General features: G+C 44.6%; 1 protein-coding gene across 1 annotated transcript; it reads right to left on the bottom strand.

The window, feature by feature from the left end:
- Positions 1-1,540: 1,540 nt before the first annotated feature.
- LOC124039087 (somatomedin-B and thrombospondin type-1 domain-containing protein) lies at positions 1,541-16,686 on the bottom strand. The gene is made up of 6 exons (XM_046354966.1): positions 15,970-16,686; positions 11,617-11,692; positions 11,240-11,358; positions 10,671-10,749; positions 6,808-6,984; positions 1,541-1,809 (listed from the first exon to the last, which is right to left on the bottom strand). The coding sequence occupies exons 1-6, from the start codon at positions 16,190-16,192 to the stop codon at positions 1,692-1,694; spliced, it is 792 nt and encodes a 263-aa protein (XP_046210922.1). The 5' UTR covers positions 16,193-16,686; the 3' UTR covers positions 1,541-1,691.
- Positions 16,687-18,391: the final 1,705 nt, after the last annotated feature.

Here is an 18,391-nt window from a genome sequence, read left to right as displayed (position 1 = left end):
TACCAGTCACCCTATTCCCTGCTGAGAGAGCCCTATAGATTACCAGTCACCCTATTCCCTGCTGAGAGAGCCCTATAGATTACCAGTCACCCTATTCCCTACTGAGAGAGCCCTATAGATTACCAGTCACCCTATTCCCTACTGAGAGAGCCCTATAGATTACCAGTCACCCTATTCCCTACTGAGAGAGCCCTATAGATTACCAGTCACCCTATTCCCTACTGTTGACCAGAGCCCTATAGATTACCAGTCACCCTATTCCCTACTGAGAGAGCCCTATAGATTACCAGTCACCATATTCCCTACTGAGAGAGCCCTATAGATTACCAGTCACCCTATTCCCTACTGTTGACCAGAGCCCTATAGATTACCAGTCACCCTATTCAAATCAAATCAAATCAAATTTATTTATATAGCCCTTCGTACATCAGCTGATATCTCAAAGTGCTGTACAGAAACCCAGCCTAAAACCCCAAACAGCAAACAATATTCCCTGCTGAGAGGTATAAAAGTCACCCTATTCCCTGCTGAGGAAAATTACCAGTCACCCTATTCCCTAGAAAGGCCAAAACCTAGGAAGAAACCTCAGAGAGGAACCGGGTCTATTCCCTGGGGTGGATTACCAGTCCTCTTCTGGCTGTGACCAGGCCCTAGAGATTATAACAGAACATGACCAAGATGTTCAAATGTTGACAGAGCCGTAAATGACCAGCATGGTCAAATAATAATAGATTACAGTCAACAGTTGAAAGCTGGAGATTAGCAGTCACAGGGCTGCTGAGAGAGCCCTATAGATTACCAGTCACCCTATTCCCTACTGTTGACCAGAGCCCTATAGATTACCAGTCACCCTATTCCCTACTGAGAGAGCCCTATAGATTACCAGTCACCCTATTCCCTACTGTTGACCAGAGCCCTATAGATTACCAGTCACCCTATTCCCTACTGAGAGAGCCCTATAGATTACCAGTCACCCTATTCCCTACTGTTGACCAGAGCCCTATAGATTACCAGTCACCCTATTCCCTACTGAGAGAGCCCTATAGATTACCAGTCACCCTATTCCCTACTGTTGACCAGAGCCCTATAGATTACCAGTCACCCTATTCCCTACTGAGAGAGCCCTATAGATTACCAGTCACCCTATTCCCTACTGTTGACCAGAGCCCTATAGATTACCAGTCACCCTATTCCCTACTGAGAGAGCCCTATAGATTACCAGTCACCCTATTCCCTACTGAGAGAGCCCTATAGATTACCAGTCACCCTATTCCCTACTGAGAGAGCCCTATAGATTACCGGTCACCCTATTCCCTACTGAGAGAGCCCTATAATTAGCATAAAAACCTAGCGTCAAAAATGGATCCAATCATTTTTTTTACTGTTTGACTGGTCTAAAGTAGTGCACTATATAGGGAATAGAGTGCCATAGGGCTCTGGTCTAAAGTAGTGCACTATATAGGGAATAGGGTGCCATAGGGCTCTGGTCTAAAGTAGTGCACTATATAGGGAATAGGGTGCCATAGGGCTCTGGTCTAAAGTAGTGCACTATATAGGGAATAGGGTGCCATAGAGCTCTGGTCTAAAGTAGTGCACTATATAGGGAATAGGGTGTCATAGGGCTCTGGTCTAAAGCAGTGTACTATATAGGGAATAGGGGTGCAAGTAGGACCGCAAGACTTCCTTTGTGTTTATATGAAAAGGAAGCTGTGGACGTGAGGACAGGAGCAGTATGCTGTTCTCTGGACCTTCTTCCACGTTCCACGACAGCCAGAGTTCCCCACAGCCTGCCAATGGAGCAGCTCCTCACTGCAAAACACACAGGACACAGGTTAGTATGGCTCACAGCCAGCCAATGGAGCAGCTCCTCACAGGACACAGGTTAGGCTCACAGCCAGCCAAGCCAGCCAATGGAGCAGCTCCTCACAGGACACAGGTTAGTATGGCTCACAGCCAGCCAATGGAGCAGCTCCTCACTCATTGCAAAACACAGCCAGGACACAGGTTAGTATGGCTCACAGCCAGCCAATGGAGCAGCTCCTCACAGGACACAGGTAAGTATGGCTCACAGCCAGCCAATGGAGCAGCTCCTCACAGGTCATTGGTTAATATGGCTGACAGCCAGCCAATGGAGCAGCTCCTCACAGGACATCAGACACTTTTCCACTAAGAACACCTGTTTTTATTTTCCTCAGGATCATTGTCCTCTATAGTCGTTGAATACTACCAATAATACTGGACTGGTGGAGGCAGTCCATGATACACAGGGTTAAAGGAGAAGACCTGGAGATACCAGGGAAAATACATACATATATACACATATATTTACATATATACACATATATATTTACATATATACACATATATATTTACATATATACATGTATATTTACATATATACACATATATATTTACATATACACATATATATTTACATATATACACATATATATTTACATATATACACATATATATTTACATATATACATATATATTTACACATAGACATATATATTTACATATATACACATATATATTTACATATATATACACATATATATTTACATATATACACATATATATTTACATATATACATATACACATATATATTTACATAGATACATATATATATATTACATACATATATATACACATATATATTTACATAAATACACATATATATTTACATAGATACACATATATATTTACATATATATTTACATATATACACATATATATTTACAGATATACACATATATATTTACACATGTACACATATATATTTACACATATACACATATATATTTACATATATACATATACACATATATATATATACATATATATACATACATATATATATACATATATTTTTACATATATACACATATATATTTACAGATATACACATATATATTTACACATATACACATATATATTTACACATATACACATATATATTTACATATATACATATACACATATATATATATACATATATATACATATATATTTACATATATACACATATATATTTACATATGCATGTTCTGAAAGGTCATTCTAACAGGAGTGGTGAGGGGTCAAATCTACTGAAAGGTCATTCTAACAGGAGTGGTGAGGGGTCAAATCTACTGAAAGGTCATTCTAACAGGAGTGGTGAGGGGTCAAATCTACTGAAAGGTCATTCTAACAGGAGTGGTGAGGGGTCAAATCTACTGAAAGATCATTCTAACAGGAGTGGTGAGGGGTCAAATCTACTGAAAGGTCATTCTAACAGGAGTGGTGAGGGGTCAAATCTACAGCAGCACAAAGATCACACTGACGACAACACAACTACTGTGTGTGAAAACATTTTTCACCTTTCAGTTAAAAAAAAAATATAATAATAATTAAATGTATGACGAGACTAGTCTTCATCTCTGCAACTGTTTTGATAAACTCGTACACCAGTCAAATGTTACCACAAACTAAGAACACAGAACAAAGATCTCATATAGTCTACACATTTTTTTTATTTTTTATTTTACCTTTATTTAACCAGGCAAGTCAGTTAAGAACACATTCTTATTTTCAATGACGGCCTGGGAACAGTGGGTTAACTGCCTGTTCAACGACAGATTTGTACCTTGTCAGCTCGGGGGTTTGAACTTGCGACCTTCCGGTTACTAGTCCAACGCTCTAACCACTAGGCTACCCTGCCGCCTCTACACTCTAACCACTAGGCTACCCTGCCTCCTCTACACTCTAACCACTAGGCTACCCTGCCTCCTCTACACTCTAACCACTAGGCTACCCTGCCTCCTCTACACTCTAACCACTAGGCCACCCTGCCTCCTCTACACTCTAACCACTAGGCTACCCTGCCGCCTCTACACTCTAACCACTAGGCTACCCTGCCACCTCTACACTCTAACCACTAGGCTACCTGCCACCTCTACACTCTAACCACTAGGCTACCTGCCGCCTCTACACTCTAACCACTAGGCTACCTGCCACCTCTACACTCTAACCACTAGGCTACCTGCCACCTCTACACTCTAACCACTAGGCTACCCTGCCACCTCTACCCTCTAACCACTAGGCTACCCTGCCACCCTCCACTCTAACCACTAGGCTACACTGCCACCTCTACACTCTAACCACTAGGCTACACTGCCACCTCTACACTCTAACCACTAGGCTACCCTGCCACCTCTACACTCTAACCACTAGGCTACCCTGCCACCCCTCCACTCTAACCACTAGGCTACACTGCCACCTCTACACTCTAACCACTAGGCTACCCTGCCACCTCTACACTCTAACCACTAGGCTACCCTGCCACCTCTACACTCTAACCACTAGGCTACCCTGCCGCCTCTACACTCTAACCACTAGGCTACCCTGCCACCTCTACACTCTAACCACTAGGCTACCCTGCCACCTCTACACTCTAACCACTAGGCTACGCTGCCACCTCTACACTCTAACCACTAGGCTACCTGCCGCCTCTACACTCTAACCACTAGGCTACCCTGCCGCCTCTACACTCTAACCACTAGGCTACCCTGCCGCCTCTACACTCTAACCACTAGGCTACCCTGCCGCCTCTACACTCTAACCACTAGGCTACCCTGCCGCCGCTACACTCTAACCACTAGGCTACCCTGCCACCTCTACACTCTAACCACTAGGCTACCCTGCCTCCTCTACACTCTAACCACTAGGCTACCCTGCCGCCGCTACACTCTAACCACTAGGCTACCTGCCTCTACACTCTAACCACTAGGCTACCTGCCACCTCTACACTCTAACCACTAGGCTACCTGCCTCCTCTACACTCTAACCACTAGGCTACCTGCCTCTACACTCTAACCACTAGGCTACCTGCCACCTCTACACTCTAACCACTAGGCTACCTGCCACCTCTACACTCTAACCACTAGGCCACCCTGCCACCTCTACACTCTAACCACTAAGCTACCCTGCCGCCTCTACACTCTAACCACTAGGCTACCCTGCCACCTCTACACTCTAACCACTAGGCTACCCTGCCTCCTCTACACTCTAACCACTAGGCTACCCTGCCACCTCTACACTCTAACCACTAGGCTACGCTGCCACCTCTACACTCTAACCACTAGGCTACGCTGCCACCTCTACACTCTAACCACTAGGCTACGCTGCCACCTCTACACTCTAACCACTAGGCTACCCTGCCACCTCTACACTCTAACCACTAGGCTACCCTGCCACCTCTACACTCTAACCACTAGGCTACCTGCCACCTCTACACTCTAACCACTAGGCTACCTGCCTCCTCTACACTCTAACCACTAGGCTACCCTGCCTCCTCTACACTCTAACCACTAGGCTACCCTGCCTCCTCTACACTCTAACCACTAGGCTACCTGCCACCTCTACACTCTAACCACTAGGCTACCTGCCTCCTCTACACTCTAACCACTAGGCTACCTGCCGCCTCTACACTCTAACCACTAGGCTACCCTGCCGCCTCTACACTCTAACCACTAGGCTACGCTGCCTCCTCTACACTCTAACCACTAGGCTACGCTGCCTCCTCTACACTCTAACCACTAGGCTACCCTGCCGCCTCTACACTCTAACCACTAGGCTACCTGCCGCCTCTACACTCTAACCACTAGGCTACCCTGCCTCCTCTACACTCTAACCACTAGGCTACCCTGCCACCTCTACACTCTAACCACTAGGCCGCCTCCTCTAACTCTAACCACTAGGCTACCCTGCCACCTCTCCACTCTAACCACTAGGCTACCTGCCGCCTCTACACTCTAACCACTAGGCTACCCTGCCTCCTCTACACTCTAACCACTAGGCTACCCTGCCACCTCTACACTCTAACCACTAGGCCGCCTCCTCTACACTCTAACCACTAGGCTACCCTGCCACCTCTCCACTCTAACCACTAGGCTACCTGCCACCTCTCCACTCTAACCACTAGGCTACCCTGCCACCTCTACACTCTAACCACTAGGCTACCTGCCGCCTCTACACTCTAACCACTAGGCTACCTGCCTCCTCTACACTCTAACCACTAGGCTACCCTGCCACCTCTCCACTCTAACCACTAGGCTACCTGCCACCTCTACACTCTAACCACTAGGCTACCTGCCTCCTCTACACTCTAACCACTAGGCTACCTGCCGCCTCTACACTCTAACCACTAGGCTACCCTGCCGCCTCTACACTCTAACCACTAGGCTACGCTGCCTCCTCTACACTCTAACCACTAGGCTACCCTGCCTCCTCTACACTCTAACCACTAGGCTACCCTGCCACCTCTACACTCTAACCACTAGGCTACCCTGCCTCCTCTACACTCTAACCACTAGGCTACCCTGCCTCCTCTACACTCTAACCACTAGGCTACCCTGCCACCTCTACACTCTAACCACTAGGCCGCCTCCTCTACACTCTAACCACTAGGCTACCCTGCCACCTCTCCACTCTAACCACTAGGCTACCTGCCGCCTCTACACTCTAACCACTAGGCTACCTGCCTCCTCTACACTCTAACCACTAGGCTACCCTGCCACCTCTCCACTCTAACCACTAGGTCACCCTGCCACCTCTACACTCTAACCACTAGGCTACCTGCCACCTCTACACTCTAACCACTAGTCTACTAATGTTATAACATATGATCAATCAACTAGTGCCATTTCCAGGGGGTTGGACATCAAAGCCTAACTACATAGCTGCATTGGCTCAAACAAGGCTTACATGACTTTCTTCATAATACCAAACGTCTTTAAAAAAATGATCCGTCCGTGACTCCGTACCTGTTGGATTCTTGTCCGTCTCCCTGGCAGCTGCCGCTATGGTTACGCATGGCGGGGGGTTGGCACGCCACACACACCGTGTAGCCCTCACGTAGGTACTGCATCCAGAGGGTGTGTGGTCTGTTCTCCACCGTACAGTGGGTAGTCAGAGACTCCATCTTATACTCCATACAGAACCTGACGGAGGAGGGGTTTGAAATATCATACCTACCATTCCACACAGAGTGCATCCTAAATGGCACCCTATTCCCTAGTGCACTACTTTAGACCAGAGCTCTATGGCACCCTATTCATTTACATTTACATTTACATTTAAGTCATTTAGCAGACGCTCTTATCCAGAGCGACTTACATTCCCTAATAGTGCACTACTTTAGACCAGGGCCCTATGGCACCCTATTCCCTATATAGTGCAATACTTTAGACCGGGACCTATAGGGAGTATAGTGCACTACTTTAGACCAGGACCTATAGGGAGTATAGTGCACTACTTTAGACCAGGACCTATAGGGAGTATAGTGCACTACTTTAGACCAGGACCTATAGGGAGTATAGTGCACTACTTTAGACCGGGACCTATAGGGTGCCATGCCAACAAAAGTAATTGGTTCGAATAATGACAGTTTGAATTACAGGGTTGCAGGAGGGAGCTGGGACTTCACATTTCAGATGGTGTGTGTGTGTGTGTGTGTGTGTGTGTGTGTGTGTGTGTGTGTGTGTGTGTGTGTGTGTGTGTGTGTGTGTGTGTGTGTGTGTGTGTGTGTGTGTGTGTGTGTGTGTGTGTGTGTGTGTGTGTGTGTGTGTGTGTGTGTGTGTGTGTGTGTGTGTGTGTGTGTGTGTGTGTGTGTGGTGTGTGTTTCCCTGCGTTCAGAGAAACTTTGCCAATTGTTCGTCCAGATTCTTTGTACATGTGATGTTAATCATGTTTCATACCTGATGGAAACCAGTGTGTGTGTGTGTGTGTGTGTGTGTGTGTGTGTGTGTGTGTGTGTGTGTGTGTGTGTGTGTGTGTGTGTGTGTGTGTGTGTGTGTGTGTGTGTGTGTGTGTGTGTGTGTGTGTGTGTGTGTGTGTGTGTGTGTGTGTGTGTGTGTGTGTGTGTGTGTGTGATCTAGATATCCTGGTGAGAAAACACTTCATTTGGTAGAAAATCCCTAGTTGCTTTTTGCTGTGACGATGGCGTGCCTCACATTTCAAACCAGAATGATCGTTGACATCTTATTAACTAAGTAAGTACCACAGGCCCCCTCACTTGTTCTACATTTTGTTACGATACAGCCTTATTCTGAAATGGACTAAATAGTGTTTGTCCTCATCAATCTACACCATTATGACAAAGTGAATACAAACTGACAGAGCTTGAGAGGATCTGCAGAGAAGAATGGGAGAAACTCCCCAGATACAATGTGCCAAGCTTGTAGCGTCATACCCAAGGAGACTCAAGGTTGTAATCTAGGCCAAAGGTGCTTCAACAAAGTACTGAGTAAAGGGTCTGAATACTTATGTAAATATGATATTTCAGTTTTTTATACTTTTTATTTTTTTATATACATTTGCAAAAATGTCTATGAACCTCGTTTTGCTTTGTCATTATGGACTATTGTGTCTAGATTGATGAGGATTTTTTACTTGTATTTTAGAATAGGGTTCTAATTTGACAAAATGTGGAAAAACTCAAGGGGTCTGAATACACTGAATTGGACTTAATTCCACATTTTGTTGTGTTACAGCTCAAATTCAAAATGGGCAAAAAATGTATAAAATGATTCACTATTCACCTTTGGCAGCGATTACAGCTGTGTGTCTTTCTGGGTAAGTCTCTAATATCTGTAGGTCTTTCAGGGTGACTCTCTAAGAGCTGTGAGTCTTTCTGGTCAAGTCTCTAATATCTGTGAGTATTTCTGTGTAAGTCTCTAAAAGCTGTGGGTCTTTCTGGGTAAGTTGCTAAGAGCTGTGAGTCTTTCTGGGTAAGTCCCTAAGAGCTGTGAATGTTTCTGGGTAAGTTGCTAAGAGCTGGTAGTCTTTCTGGGTAAGTCTCTAAGAGCTGTGAGTCTTTCTGGGTAAGTTGCTAAGAGCTGGTAGTCTTTCTGGGTAAGTCTCTAAGAGCTGTGAGTCTTTCTGGGTAAGTCTCTAAGAGCTGTGAGTCTTTCTGGGTTAGTCTCTAAGAGCTGTGAGTTTTTCTGGGTTAGTCTCTAAGATATGTGAGTCTTTCTGGGTAAGTCTCTAAGAGCTGTGAGTCTTTCTGGGTTAGTCTCTAAGAGCTGTGAGTCTTTCTGGGTAAGTCTCTAAGAGCTGTGAGTCTTTCTGGGTAAGTCGCTAAGAGCTGTGAGTCTTTCTGGGTAAGTCTCTAAGAGCTGTTAGTCTTTCTGGGTTAGTCTCTAAGAGCTGTGAGTCTTTCTGGGTAAGTCCCTAAGAGCTGTGAGTCTTTCTGGGTAGGTCTCTAATAGCGTTCCACACCTGGTTTCTACAATATTTGCCAATTTATTGTTTTATAAATTCTTCAAACTCTGTCATATTGGTTGTTGATCATTGCTTGATAACCATTTTCAGGTCTTGCCATAAATTTAAGTTAAAACTGTAACTCAGCCAGTCAGGAACATTCACTGCCTTCTTGGTAAGCAACCCCAGAGTATATTTGGCCTTGTCTTTTAGGTTTTTGTCCTGCTGAAAGGTGAAATCATCTCCCAGTGTTTGGTGGAAAGCAGACTGAACCATGTTTTCCTCTAGGATTTTGCCTGTGCTTGTCCATTTATTTGTTATCCTTTTTTATCCTTGTAAGCATACCCATAACATGATGCAGCCACCACTATGTTTGAAAATATGGAGAGTGGTACTCAGTAATGTGATACATTGGATTGTCCCAAAAAGAACACTTCGTATTAAAGGACAAAAAAAATTATTGCTTTGCCACTTTTTCTTGCAGTATTACTTTAGTTTCTTGTTGCAAACAGGATGAAGGTTTTGGAATATTATTATTCTGTACAGGCTTCCTTCTTTTCACTCTGTCAATTAGGTTAGTATTGTGGAGTAACTACAATGTCTCAGTTTTCTCCTATCACAGCCATTAAACTCTGTAACTGTTTTAAAGTCACCATTGGCCTCATGGTTAAATCCCTGAGCAGTTTCCATCCACTCTGGCAACTGAGTTAGGAATGTTGCCTGTATCTTGGTAGTGACTGGGTGTCACCATCCAAAGTGTAATTAATAACCTCACCATGTTGCTCAAAGGGACATTTAAGGTCTGTTTTTTAGTTTTTACCCATCTACCAATAGGTGCCCTTCTTTGCGAGGCATTGGAAAACCTCCCTGGTCTTTGTGGTTGAATATGTGTTTGTAATTCACTGATCGACTGAGGGACCTTACAGATAGTTATATGTGTGGGGTACAGAGATGAGGGAGTCATTCAAAACTCATGTTAAACAGTATTATTGCACACAGAGTGAGTCATATCTTTATATGTAACTTGTTAGAGCACGTTGTTACTCCTGAACTTATTTAGGTTTGCCACAACAAAGGAGTTGAATACTTATCGACTCTAAACATTTTAAGCTTTTCATTTTTAAATTCATTTGTAAAAATGTCAAAACGTTGTAAAGTATTGTGTGTAGGCCAGTGGACAAAAAAAAAATTCTCAAATTGTATCCATTTTAAATTCAGGCTGTAACAACAAAATGTGGGGAAACAGTCAAGGGGTGTGAAACACTTCTGATGGCACTGTGTGTACCACAGGATCCTTGAATCTGATTCGTCCCCTTCCCTATGTGAGTAGACGGGTGTAATAGAGCATTGTACAACTCGCTATAAGCCTTCATAACTGTTCATTTCTCCTTAAGAACCGCCATAAAACATGCATAACGCAGCATACCCAGGGTACAGAGGTGCTCCGTAGATGTCAGGCTTTGTTCTTCCTTTACCAAACTCCCTGGTGGTGATGAAAGCTGGACCTGGAGAGGGACAAACACAGTCCCCTGGTTATAACCAGGACCTGGAGAGAGACCAACACAGTCCCCTGGTTATAACCAGGACCTGGAGAGGGACAAACACAGTCCCCTGGTTATAACCAGGACCTGGAGAGAGACCAACACAGTCCCCTGGTTATAACCAGGACATGGAGAGGGACAAACACAGTCCCCTGGTTATAACCAGGACCTGGAGAGGGACAAACACAGTCCCCTGGTTATAACCAGGACCTGGAGAGAGACCAACACAGTCCCCAGGTTAAAACTAGGACCTGGAGAGAGACCAACACAGTCCCCTGGTTATAACCAGGACTTGGAGACAGACCAACACAGTCCCCTGGTTATAACCAGGACTTGGAGACAGACCAACACAGTCCCCTGGTGATAACCAGGACTTGGAGACAGACCAACACAGTCCCCAGGTTAAAACCATGCAACAGTGTGACTCAGTTGGTTTAGTTTAATGTGCGTGTACCTGTGTTCTGAGTGCAGATCTCTCCATGGTTCGACTGGTAGTCCATGCAGCCAGCCTGCTCCTCTAGACTGGGACATGGATCTGCACTGTTCCTGGGCTCCTGCTCAATGTGGCGCTGCCTACAATCCATTGATGATTCATAGATTATTGGCTTTTAAAGCATTTTAAAAGTACAAAATAAATCAATCCCAGAAGATAACACGAGTGTTAAGTCCACTTATTATATCTAATGTGGTTCTTCAGTGTTGGACAAAAGACCGCGTTTACACAAGAAGCCCAATTCTGATCTTTTGCCACTAATTGGTCTTTTGACAAATCAGATTTATTCCCACTAATTGGTCTGTCAACAGGACCAATAAATAACACACAGGTCTCACCGGACCCTCCTGGACCGCTGGCAGGGCTGGGCACAACCACTCCAGTGACTCCAGTCAGTCACCACACACGACTGGGCTGGACGAGAGACAACAGTGTTATTATTTTGCATTAAAGTATCTTCATAAACACCTATAGACACACACACACACACACACACACACACACACACACACACACACACACACACACACACACACACACACACACACACACACACACACACACACACACACACACACACACACACACACACACACAGTCTTTGACACACATGCATCTTTAATAGAACATTCAGGGAATCGTTACCTAATTAATATTCATACACCTGCCTCCCGATTGGTGGATGTGCTTTTGTTCCAGCCTAGGATAAACACACCTACCAAATCATCAAGGCTTTGATTAGCTGAATCAAATTAGTTAGCGCTGGGTTGGAACTAAAGCCTGCACGCCCTGTGAATCCTCCGTGCCAGGAGTGAAAACCCCTGAGGTGATGTTAGTTTGACGACTGAAGTTCTGTGACATTTTAAGCCTTCCCTGTAACACTGAAGACGGAACAAGTCAAGGGTGTGTACAGTTCGCTCAGCTGACTGCTCAATATTCACCCTATTCCCTATAAAGTGCACTACTTTAGACTAGAGCCCTATGGCACCCTATTCCCTATAAAGGACACTAATTTTGACCAGAGCCATATGGCACCCTATTCCCTATAAAGGGCACTAATTTTGACCAGAGCCCTATGGCATCCTATTCCCTATAAAGTGCACTAATTTTGACCAGCGCCCTATGGCACCCTATTCCCTATAAAGTGCACTACTTTAGACCAGAGCCCTACAAGAATAGGGTGCCATTTGGGACACACACCTTGGATTTGAAGGATTGGTGTTTCTGTACAGCGTTGGGTGATCTGAATGAAACTGTAAAGCTGAATGAATTGGATCCAGTCACTGATCCATTTAATCCTGTTGTTCTCTTTTCACACGCTCTCTGAGTACCTGGTCTTTGATGTGTCAGGTATTAGGTACACTCTGCTTGGCTAACTCCTACAGTAATTACCACAGAGATCCCATTCAATTCCGGATGTAGTACACTACATTGTAAATAAGGTGCTATCCGGGACACAGATAATGATTAATAGAAGTGCATTCCTGACATATTTGTCCATAATTCCATCCTGTCCGCACATTCATACAAAGTAAATGAGTTACGATTGAAACTAGACAGCATAGTTTTATATCAGATCAGTCAGAGTCCCTAACCATAGAGATCAGATTCCATTACTAGAGGGGCTATGATGTCATAAACCCTTAAAGCTCCAGAGAGGTTTGAAAACGGCAGCCATCTTGGTCAGGGAGAAGTCCAAACCAGTCTAATTGGAATGAATGGCAGAAGAGGCTCAATTCTGATTTTACTTATGCAGGAAATTCAAAATAAGAAATGTCAGAAATTGATGAATAGAAGTTTTGTCAACTTAAAATAATGTTTTGTCAACTTAAAATAATGTCATATAATTATAACTGCAGTTTATATGGGTTTTATACACATTTTCTGTTATGCAGGTGAGTGAGGACCCAAAAGCGACTTAACAGAAACTGAGTTTATTAAAGTCCAAACAGAGAAAACATAATCCTCAATCCTTAACAGGAAATGTCCAAACAGGGAAAACATAAATCCTCTTAGTTGGGGAGAGTTGCAGGGCTTGCGGCAAAAGACTGCAGGTCCCTTCGGGTAGGCGCGGGCCGTAGAGGATAGAGACACCTGCTCACACGTAGTATCTGAAGACGAGGCAGAATACAACTGGACGGAACAAGGGTACAGCAAACGGCAAACAAGAATCCGACAAGGACAGAAGCAGAAACAGAGAGAGAAATAGAGACTTAATCAGAGGGCAAAATAGGGGACAGGTGAGAAAGAGTAAACGAGGTCGTTAGGAGAATGAGGAACAGCTGGGAGCAGGAACGGAACGATAGAGAGAGAGGGATAGAGAGAGGGAAAGAAACCTAATAACACCAGCAGGGGGAAACGAATAGAAGAGAAAGCACAGGGACAAGACATGACAATATATGACAATACATGACATTTTCAGTATATATATATATATATATATATATATACTTTAAAATATACAGCTGAATACGGAAGCTTACATACACTTAGGACGGAGTCATTAAAACCTGTTTTTCAACCACTCCACAAATGTCTTGTTTACAAACTATAGTTTTGGCAAGTTTGTTAGGACATCTACTTTGTGCAGGACACAAGTCATTTTTTCAAAAATTGTTTACAGACAGATTATTTCACTTATAATTCACTGTATCACAATTCCAGTGGGTCAGAAGTTTACATACACAAAGTTGACTGTGCCTTTAAACAGCTTGGAAAATTCCAGAAATGATGTCATGGCTTTAGAAGCTTCTGATTGGCTAATTGACAACATTTGAGTCAATTGGAGGTGTACCTGTGGATGTCCTTCAAGGCCAACCTTCAAACTCAGTGCCTCTTTGCTTCACATCATGGGAAAATCAAAAGAAATCAGCCAAAACCTCAGAAAAAAATTGTAGACCACAAGTCTGGTTCATCCTTGGGAGCAATTTCCAAATGCCTGAAGGAACCACGTTCATCTGTACAAACAATAGTGACCACGCAGCCGTCATACCGCTCAGGAAGGAGACGCGTTCTGTCTCCTAGAAATGAATGTACTTTGGTGCGAAAAGTGCAAATCAATCCCAGAACAGCAAAGGACCTTGTGAAGATGCTGGAGGAAACAGGTACAAAAGTATCTATATCTACAGTAAAACAAGTCCTATATCGACGTAACCTGAAAGGCAGCTCAGCAAGGAAGAAGCCACAGCTCCAAAATATGTAGATTTGCTGGAAATTTGCTTCAAAACTGCAACAATTTTCTTTCATCTCAATGAAGAAATGTGAAGAATTGCAGAAAATCAGCTTTTTCCACTACGCCGCAAAGAGACCGTTCTGGCTAATAGACTGTGTTAGAGTTCACACTTCCTCTTCCAATGACCTGTGGGGACTGAAAGGTCAACATAATAGAACTGTCGACCAAATCTATTCATGGTAAAAGGTTGATTACTTCAGCTTGCCGGTTTGCGGGGGGGGGGGGGTCCCTGGGCAAGAAAAGTTTGAAAATCCCTGGGTTAGAGGACAGAGGTAAAGCGTAAAACAGTCGAGTGGTAAAATTAGATAAGGGTTTAAGTCCCATCGTTTCTCTGGCCAGATACTGTAGAATGCATCCATTGTTTCTCTGGCCAGATACTGTAGAATGCACCCATTGTTTCTCTGGCCAGATACTGTAGAATGCACCCATTATTTCTCTGGCCAGATACTGTAGAATGCATCCATTATTTCTCTGGCCAGATACTGTAGAATGCACCCATTGTTTCTCTGGCCAGATACTGTAGAATGCACCCATTATTTCTCTGGCCAGATACTGTAGAATGCACCCATTATTTCTCTGGCCAGATACTGTAGAATGCACCCATTATTTCTCTGGCCAGATACTGTAGAATGCACCCATTATTTCTCTGGCCAGATACTGTAGAATGCATCCATTATTTCTCTGGCCAGATACTGTAGAATGCATCCAGTATTTCTCTGGCCAGATACTGTAGAATGCACGCATTATTTCTCTGGCCAGATACTGTAGAATGCACCCATTATTTCTCTGGCCAGATACTGTAGAATGCACCCATTATTTCTCTGGCCAGATACTGTAGAATGCATCCATTATTTCTCTGGCCAGATACTGTAGAATGCATCCATTATTTCTCTGGCCAGATACTGTAGAATGCATCCATTATTTCTCTGGCCAGATACTGTAGAATGCATCCATTATTTCTCTGGCCAGATACTGTAGAATGCACCCATTGTTTCTCTGGCCAGATACTGCGTCCAAAATGGCGATATTTTTTCAAATACTATATGGTTCACGAATTCAAATGGCATCCTAACAAAATGTAGAATAATCACAGGGTATGAATACTTCACTGTATATACCATTTCCAGTCTTTCATAATAACAGACGGCCCACGATTCTCCATCATCATTTCACTATTGTGGCTCCAGGTAGCCTAGTGGTTGGAGCGTTGGGCCAGTAAGCACGACAAGGTAAAGGTCTGTCGTTCTGCCCCCTGAACAAGGTAGTTAAACCCACTGTTCTCCGGTAGGCCATCATTGTAAATAAATATTTGTTCTTTAACTGACTTGCCTAGTTAAACAAACGTCAAATATAGTGCTATAGACCCTGGTCAAAAGTAGTGCACTACATAAGGAATAGGGCAACGTTTGGGGCAATTCATGACAACCGTGACTGTAGAGACTCCATCCATCCTCCTTACCTGGGCACTCGGTGGGGTAGTCATAGCAACAGTCTTTGGTCCTGAGGCAGCCCTCGTCGCAGTAGCAGGTGCCGAACACACGGTCCATCCTCCAGTCTGCCGTTGAACAGGTGATGTCTGAACCCCGGCAGCACTTCCCAGCGCACCCTCCTTCCACCCCAACGTGGTACGGTCCCAGCACGGCAGCTACCAGCAACAACACATAATCCACGGCTGACGCCATCGTCAGGGACAAAAATACGGGGGGGGGGCAAGTTGGGACCTCCAAGGATTCCACAAGAGGCTGAAATAGTCTCTCCAAAATTACAATGTGTGTGTGTCGTCTCCGCGTCTAGAGTCTCTCTGTGTGAGTGTGTGTGTCTTCTACTCAGTTTGTTTTCAGATCTCCCGTACTGTCAGAGTAAGAAGGACAGGGACAATCTTCAATCAAGCAGGACACAGTAGACATACTCCCTACCCCAGCTCAGATTAACTACAACACTTCTCCGACCACTGCTCTGCTGCTGGAGCCCTCGTGACCTGAAATTCCTGCGTCCACACAGCCCTTCTGTTTACCAGCAGGTTGAGCTGAAGAAAAGCGTCATTCCACAAATACAGCTCAGCTCCACTGTTCACACACAGATCAGTCACTCAGTCAGTCTGTCTGTCTGTCTAGTGTTTCCGCCCTGACTGCTTGTAGACTAACCACACACCAAACCTGAGATTCTCCCTCGCTCTCTCTCCCACTGAGTTCCTCTCTCTCTCTCTCTCTGAGTTCCTCCCTCTCTCTCTCTCTGAGTTCCTCTCTCTCTCTCTCTCTCTCTCTCTCTCTCTCTCTCTCTCTCTCTCTCTCTCTCTCTCTCTCTCTCTCTCTCTCTCTCTCTCTCTCTCACTGAGTTCCTCTCTCTCTCTCTCTCTCTCTCTCTCTCTCTCTCTCTCTCTCTCTCTCTCTCTCTCTCTCTCTCTCTCTCTCTCTCTCTCCCACTCTCTCTCTCTCTCTCTGAGTTCCTCCCTCTCTCTCTCTCCCACTGAGTTCCTCTCTCTCTCTCTGAGTTCCTCCCTCTCTCTCTCTCTCTCTCTCTCTCTCTCTCTCTCTCTCTCTCTCTCTCTCTCTCTCTCTCTCTCTCTCTCTCTCTCTCTCACACTGAGTTCCTCCCTCTCTCTCTCTCTCTCTCTCTCTCTCTCTCTCTCTCTCTCTCTCTCTCTCTCTCTCTCTCTCACTGAGTTCCTCCCTCTCTCTCCTCTCTCCCTCTCCCTCTCCCTCTCTCTCTCTCTCTCTCTCTCTCTCTCTCTCTCTCTCTCTCTCTCTCTCTCTCTCACTGAGTTCCTCCCTCTCTCCCACTGAGTTCCTCTCCCACTGAGTTCTCTCTCTCTCTCTCTCTCTCTCTCTCTCTCTCTCTCTCTCTCTCTCTCTCTCTCTCTCTGGATATCAGGACAGGGATTACTCACCTCGTATTGGACAAAGATTCTGGATATCAGGACAGGGATTACTCACCTCGTATTGGACAAAGATTCTGGATATCAGGACAGTGATTACTCACCTCGTATTGGACAAAGATTCTGGATATCAGGACAGGGATTACTCACCTCGTATTGGACAAAGATTCTGGATATCAGGACAGGGATTACTCACCTCGTATTGGACAAAGATTTTTTCTCTTTAGGACACAAAGGATTTATTTCAGAACCCGACAAGGCCCAAAATCCCTTAATTCGCAGGAGAAATTAGGCAGATATCAAGGACATACACTACCATTCAAAAGTTTGTCCATTAAAATATCAAATTGATAAAAAAATACAGTGTAGACATTGTTAATGTTGTAAATGACTATTGTAGCTGGAAACTGATTATTTTTTTAATGGAATATCTACTTAGGCGTAGAGAGGCCCATTAACAGCAACCATCACTCCTGTGTTCCAATGGCACGCTATGTTAGCTAATCTGTCATGGCTGTTGAAAGGACAGGACCAAGGCGCAGCGTGGTGAGCGTACATTTTCTTTTATTAATCAAAATGACGCCGAACAAAAAAAATAACATTACAAAAACATAAAACAAACTGTGAAGCTTTATGTGCCCTAAACAAAGTCAACTTCCCACAAAGACAGGTGGAAAAAGGGCTACCTAAGTATGGTTCTGAATCAGAGACAACGATAGACAGCTGTCTCTGATTGAGAGCCCTACCTGGCCAAAACATAGAAATATAAATAATACAGTATAGAATACCCACCCCAACTCACACCCTGACCAGGCACCCTTCGTTGTGGGCCCCGGACTGGGCACCCTCGTTGTGGACCCCGGACTGGAGATTGTCGCTGGAGGGCAAACAGTGGGTCCATCTCCTCTATACACCCACCTGGTAGTGTGGTGGATGGAACTACCAGCTCTCTGTAACCTAGAGGACAACCAGTGGGTCCATCTCCTCTATACCACCCACCTGGTAG

Source organism: Oncorhynchus gorbuscha, linkage group LG07 (genome assembly GCF_021184085.1).
Source record: "Oncorhynchus gorbuscha isolate QuinsamMale2020 ecotype Even-year linkage group LG07, OgorEven_v1.0, whole genome shotgun sequence".
NCBI lineage: Eukaryota > Metazoa > Chordata > Actinopteri > Salmoniformes > Salmonidae > Oncorhynchus > Oncorhynchus gorbuscha.
Note: the sequence above shows the minus strand (reverse complement) of the source record. Positions and strands in the feature narration are given on the sequence as shown.

Excerpts from the sequence above, each read along its gene's own strand:
- LOC124039087 (XM_046354966.1), bottom strand. The coding sequence starts at position 16,192 with ATGGCGTCAGCCGTGGATTATGTGTTGTTGCTGGTAGCTGCCGTGCTG. Across the intron at positions 11,693-15,969 it reads CTACCCCACCGAGTGCCCAG|CCCAGTCGTGTGTGGTGACT; the intron begins GTAAGGAGGATG and ends TCTCTCGTCCAG. Across the intron at positions 11,359-11,616 it reads CAGCGGTCCAGGAGGGTCCG|GCAGCGCCACATTGAGCAGG; the intron begins GTGAGACCTGTG and ends AATGGATTGTAG.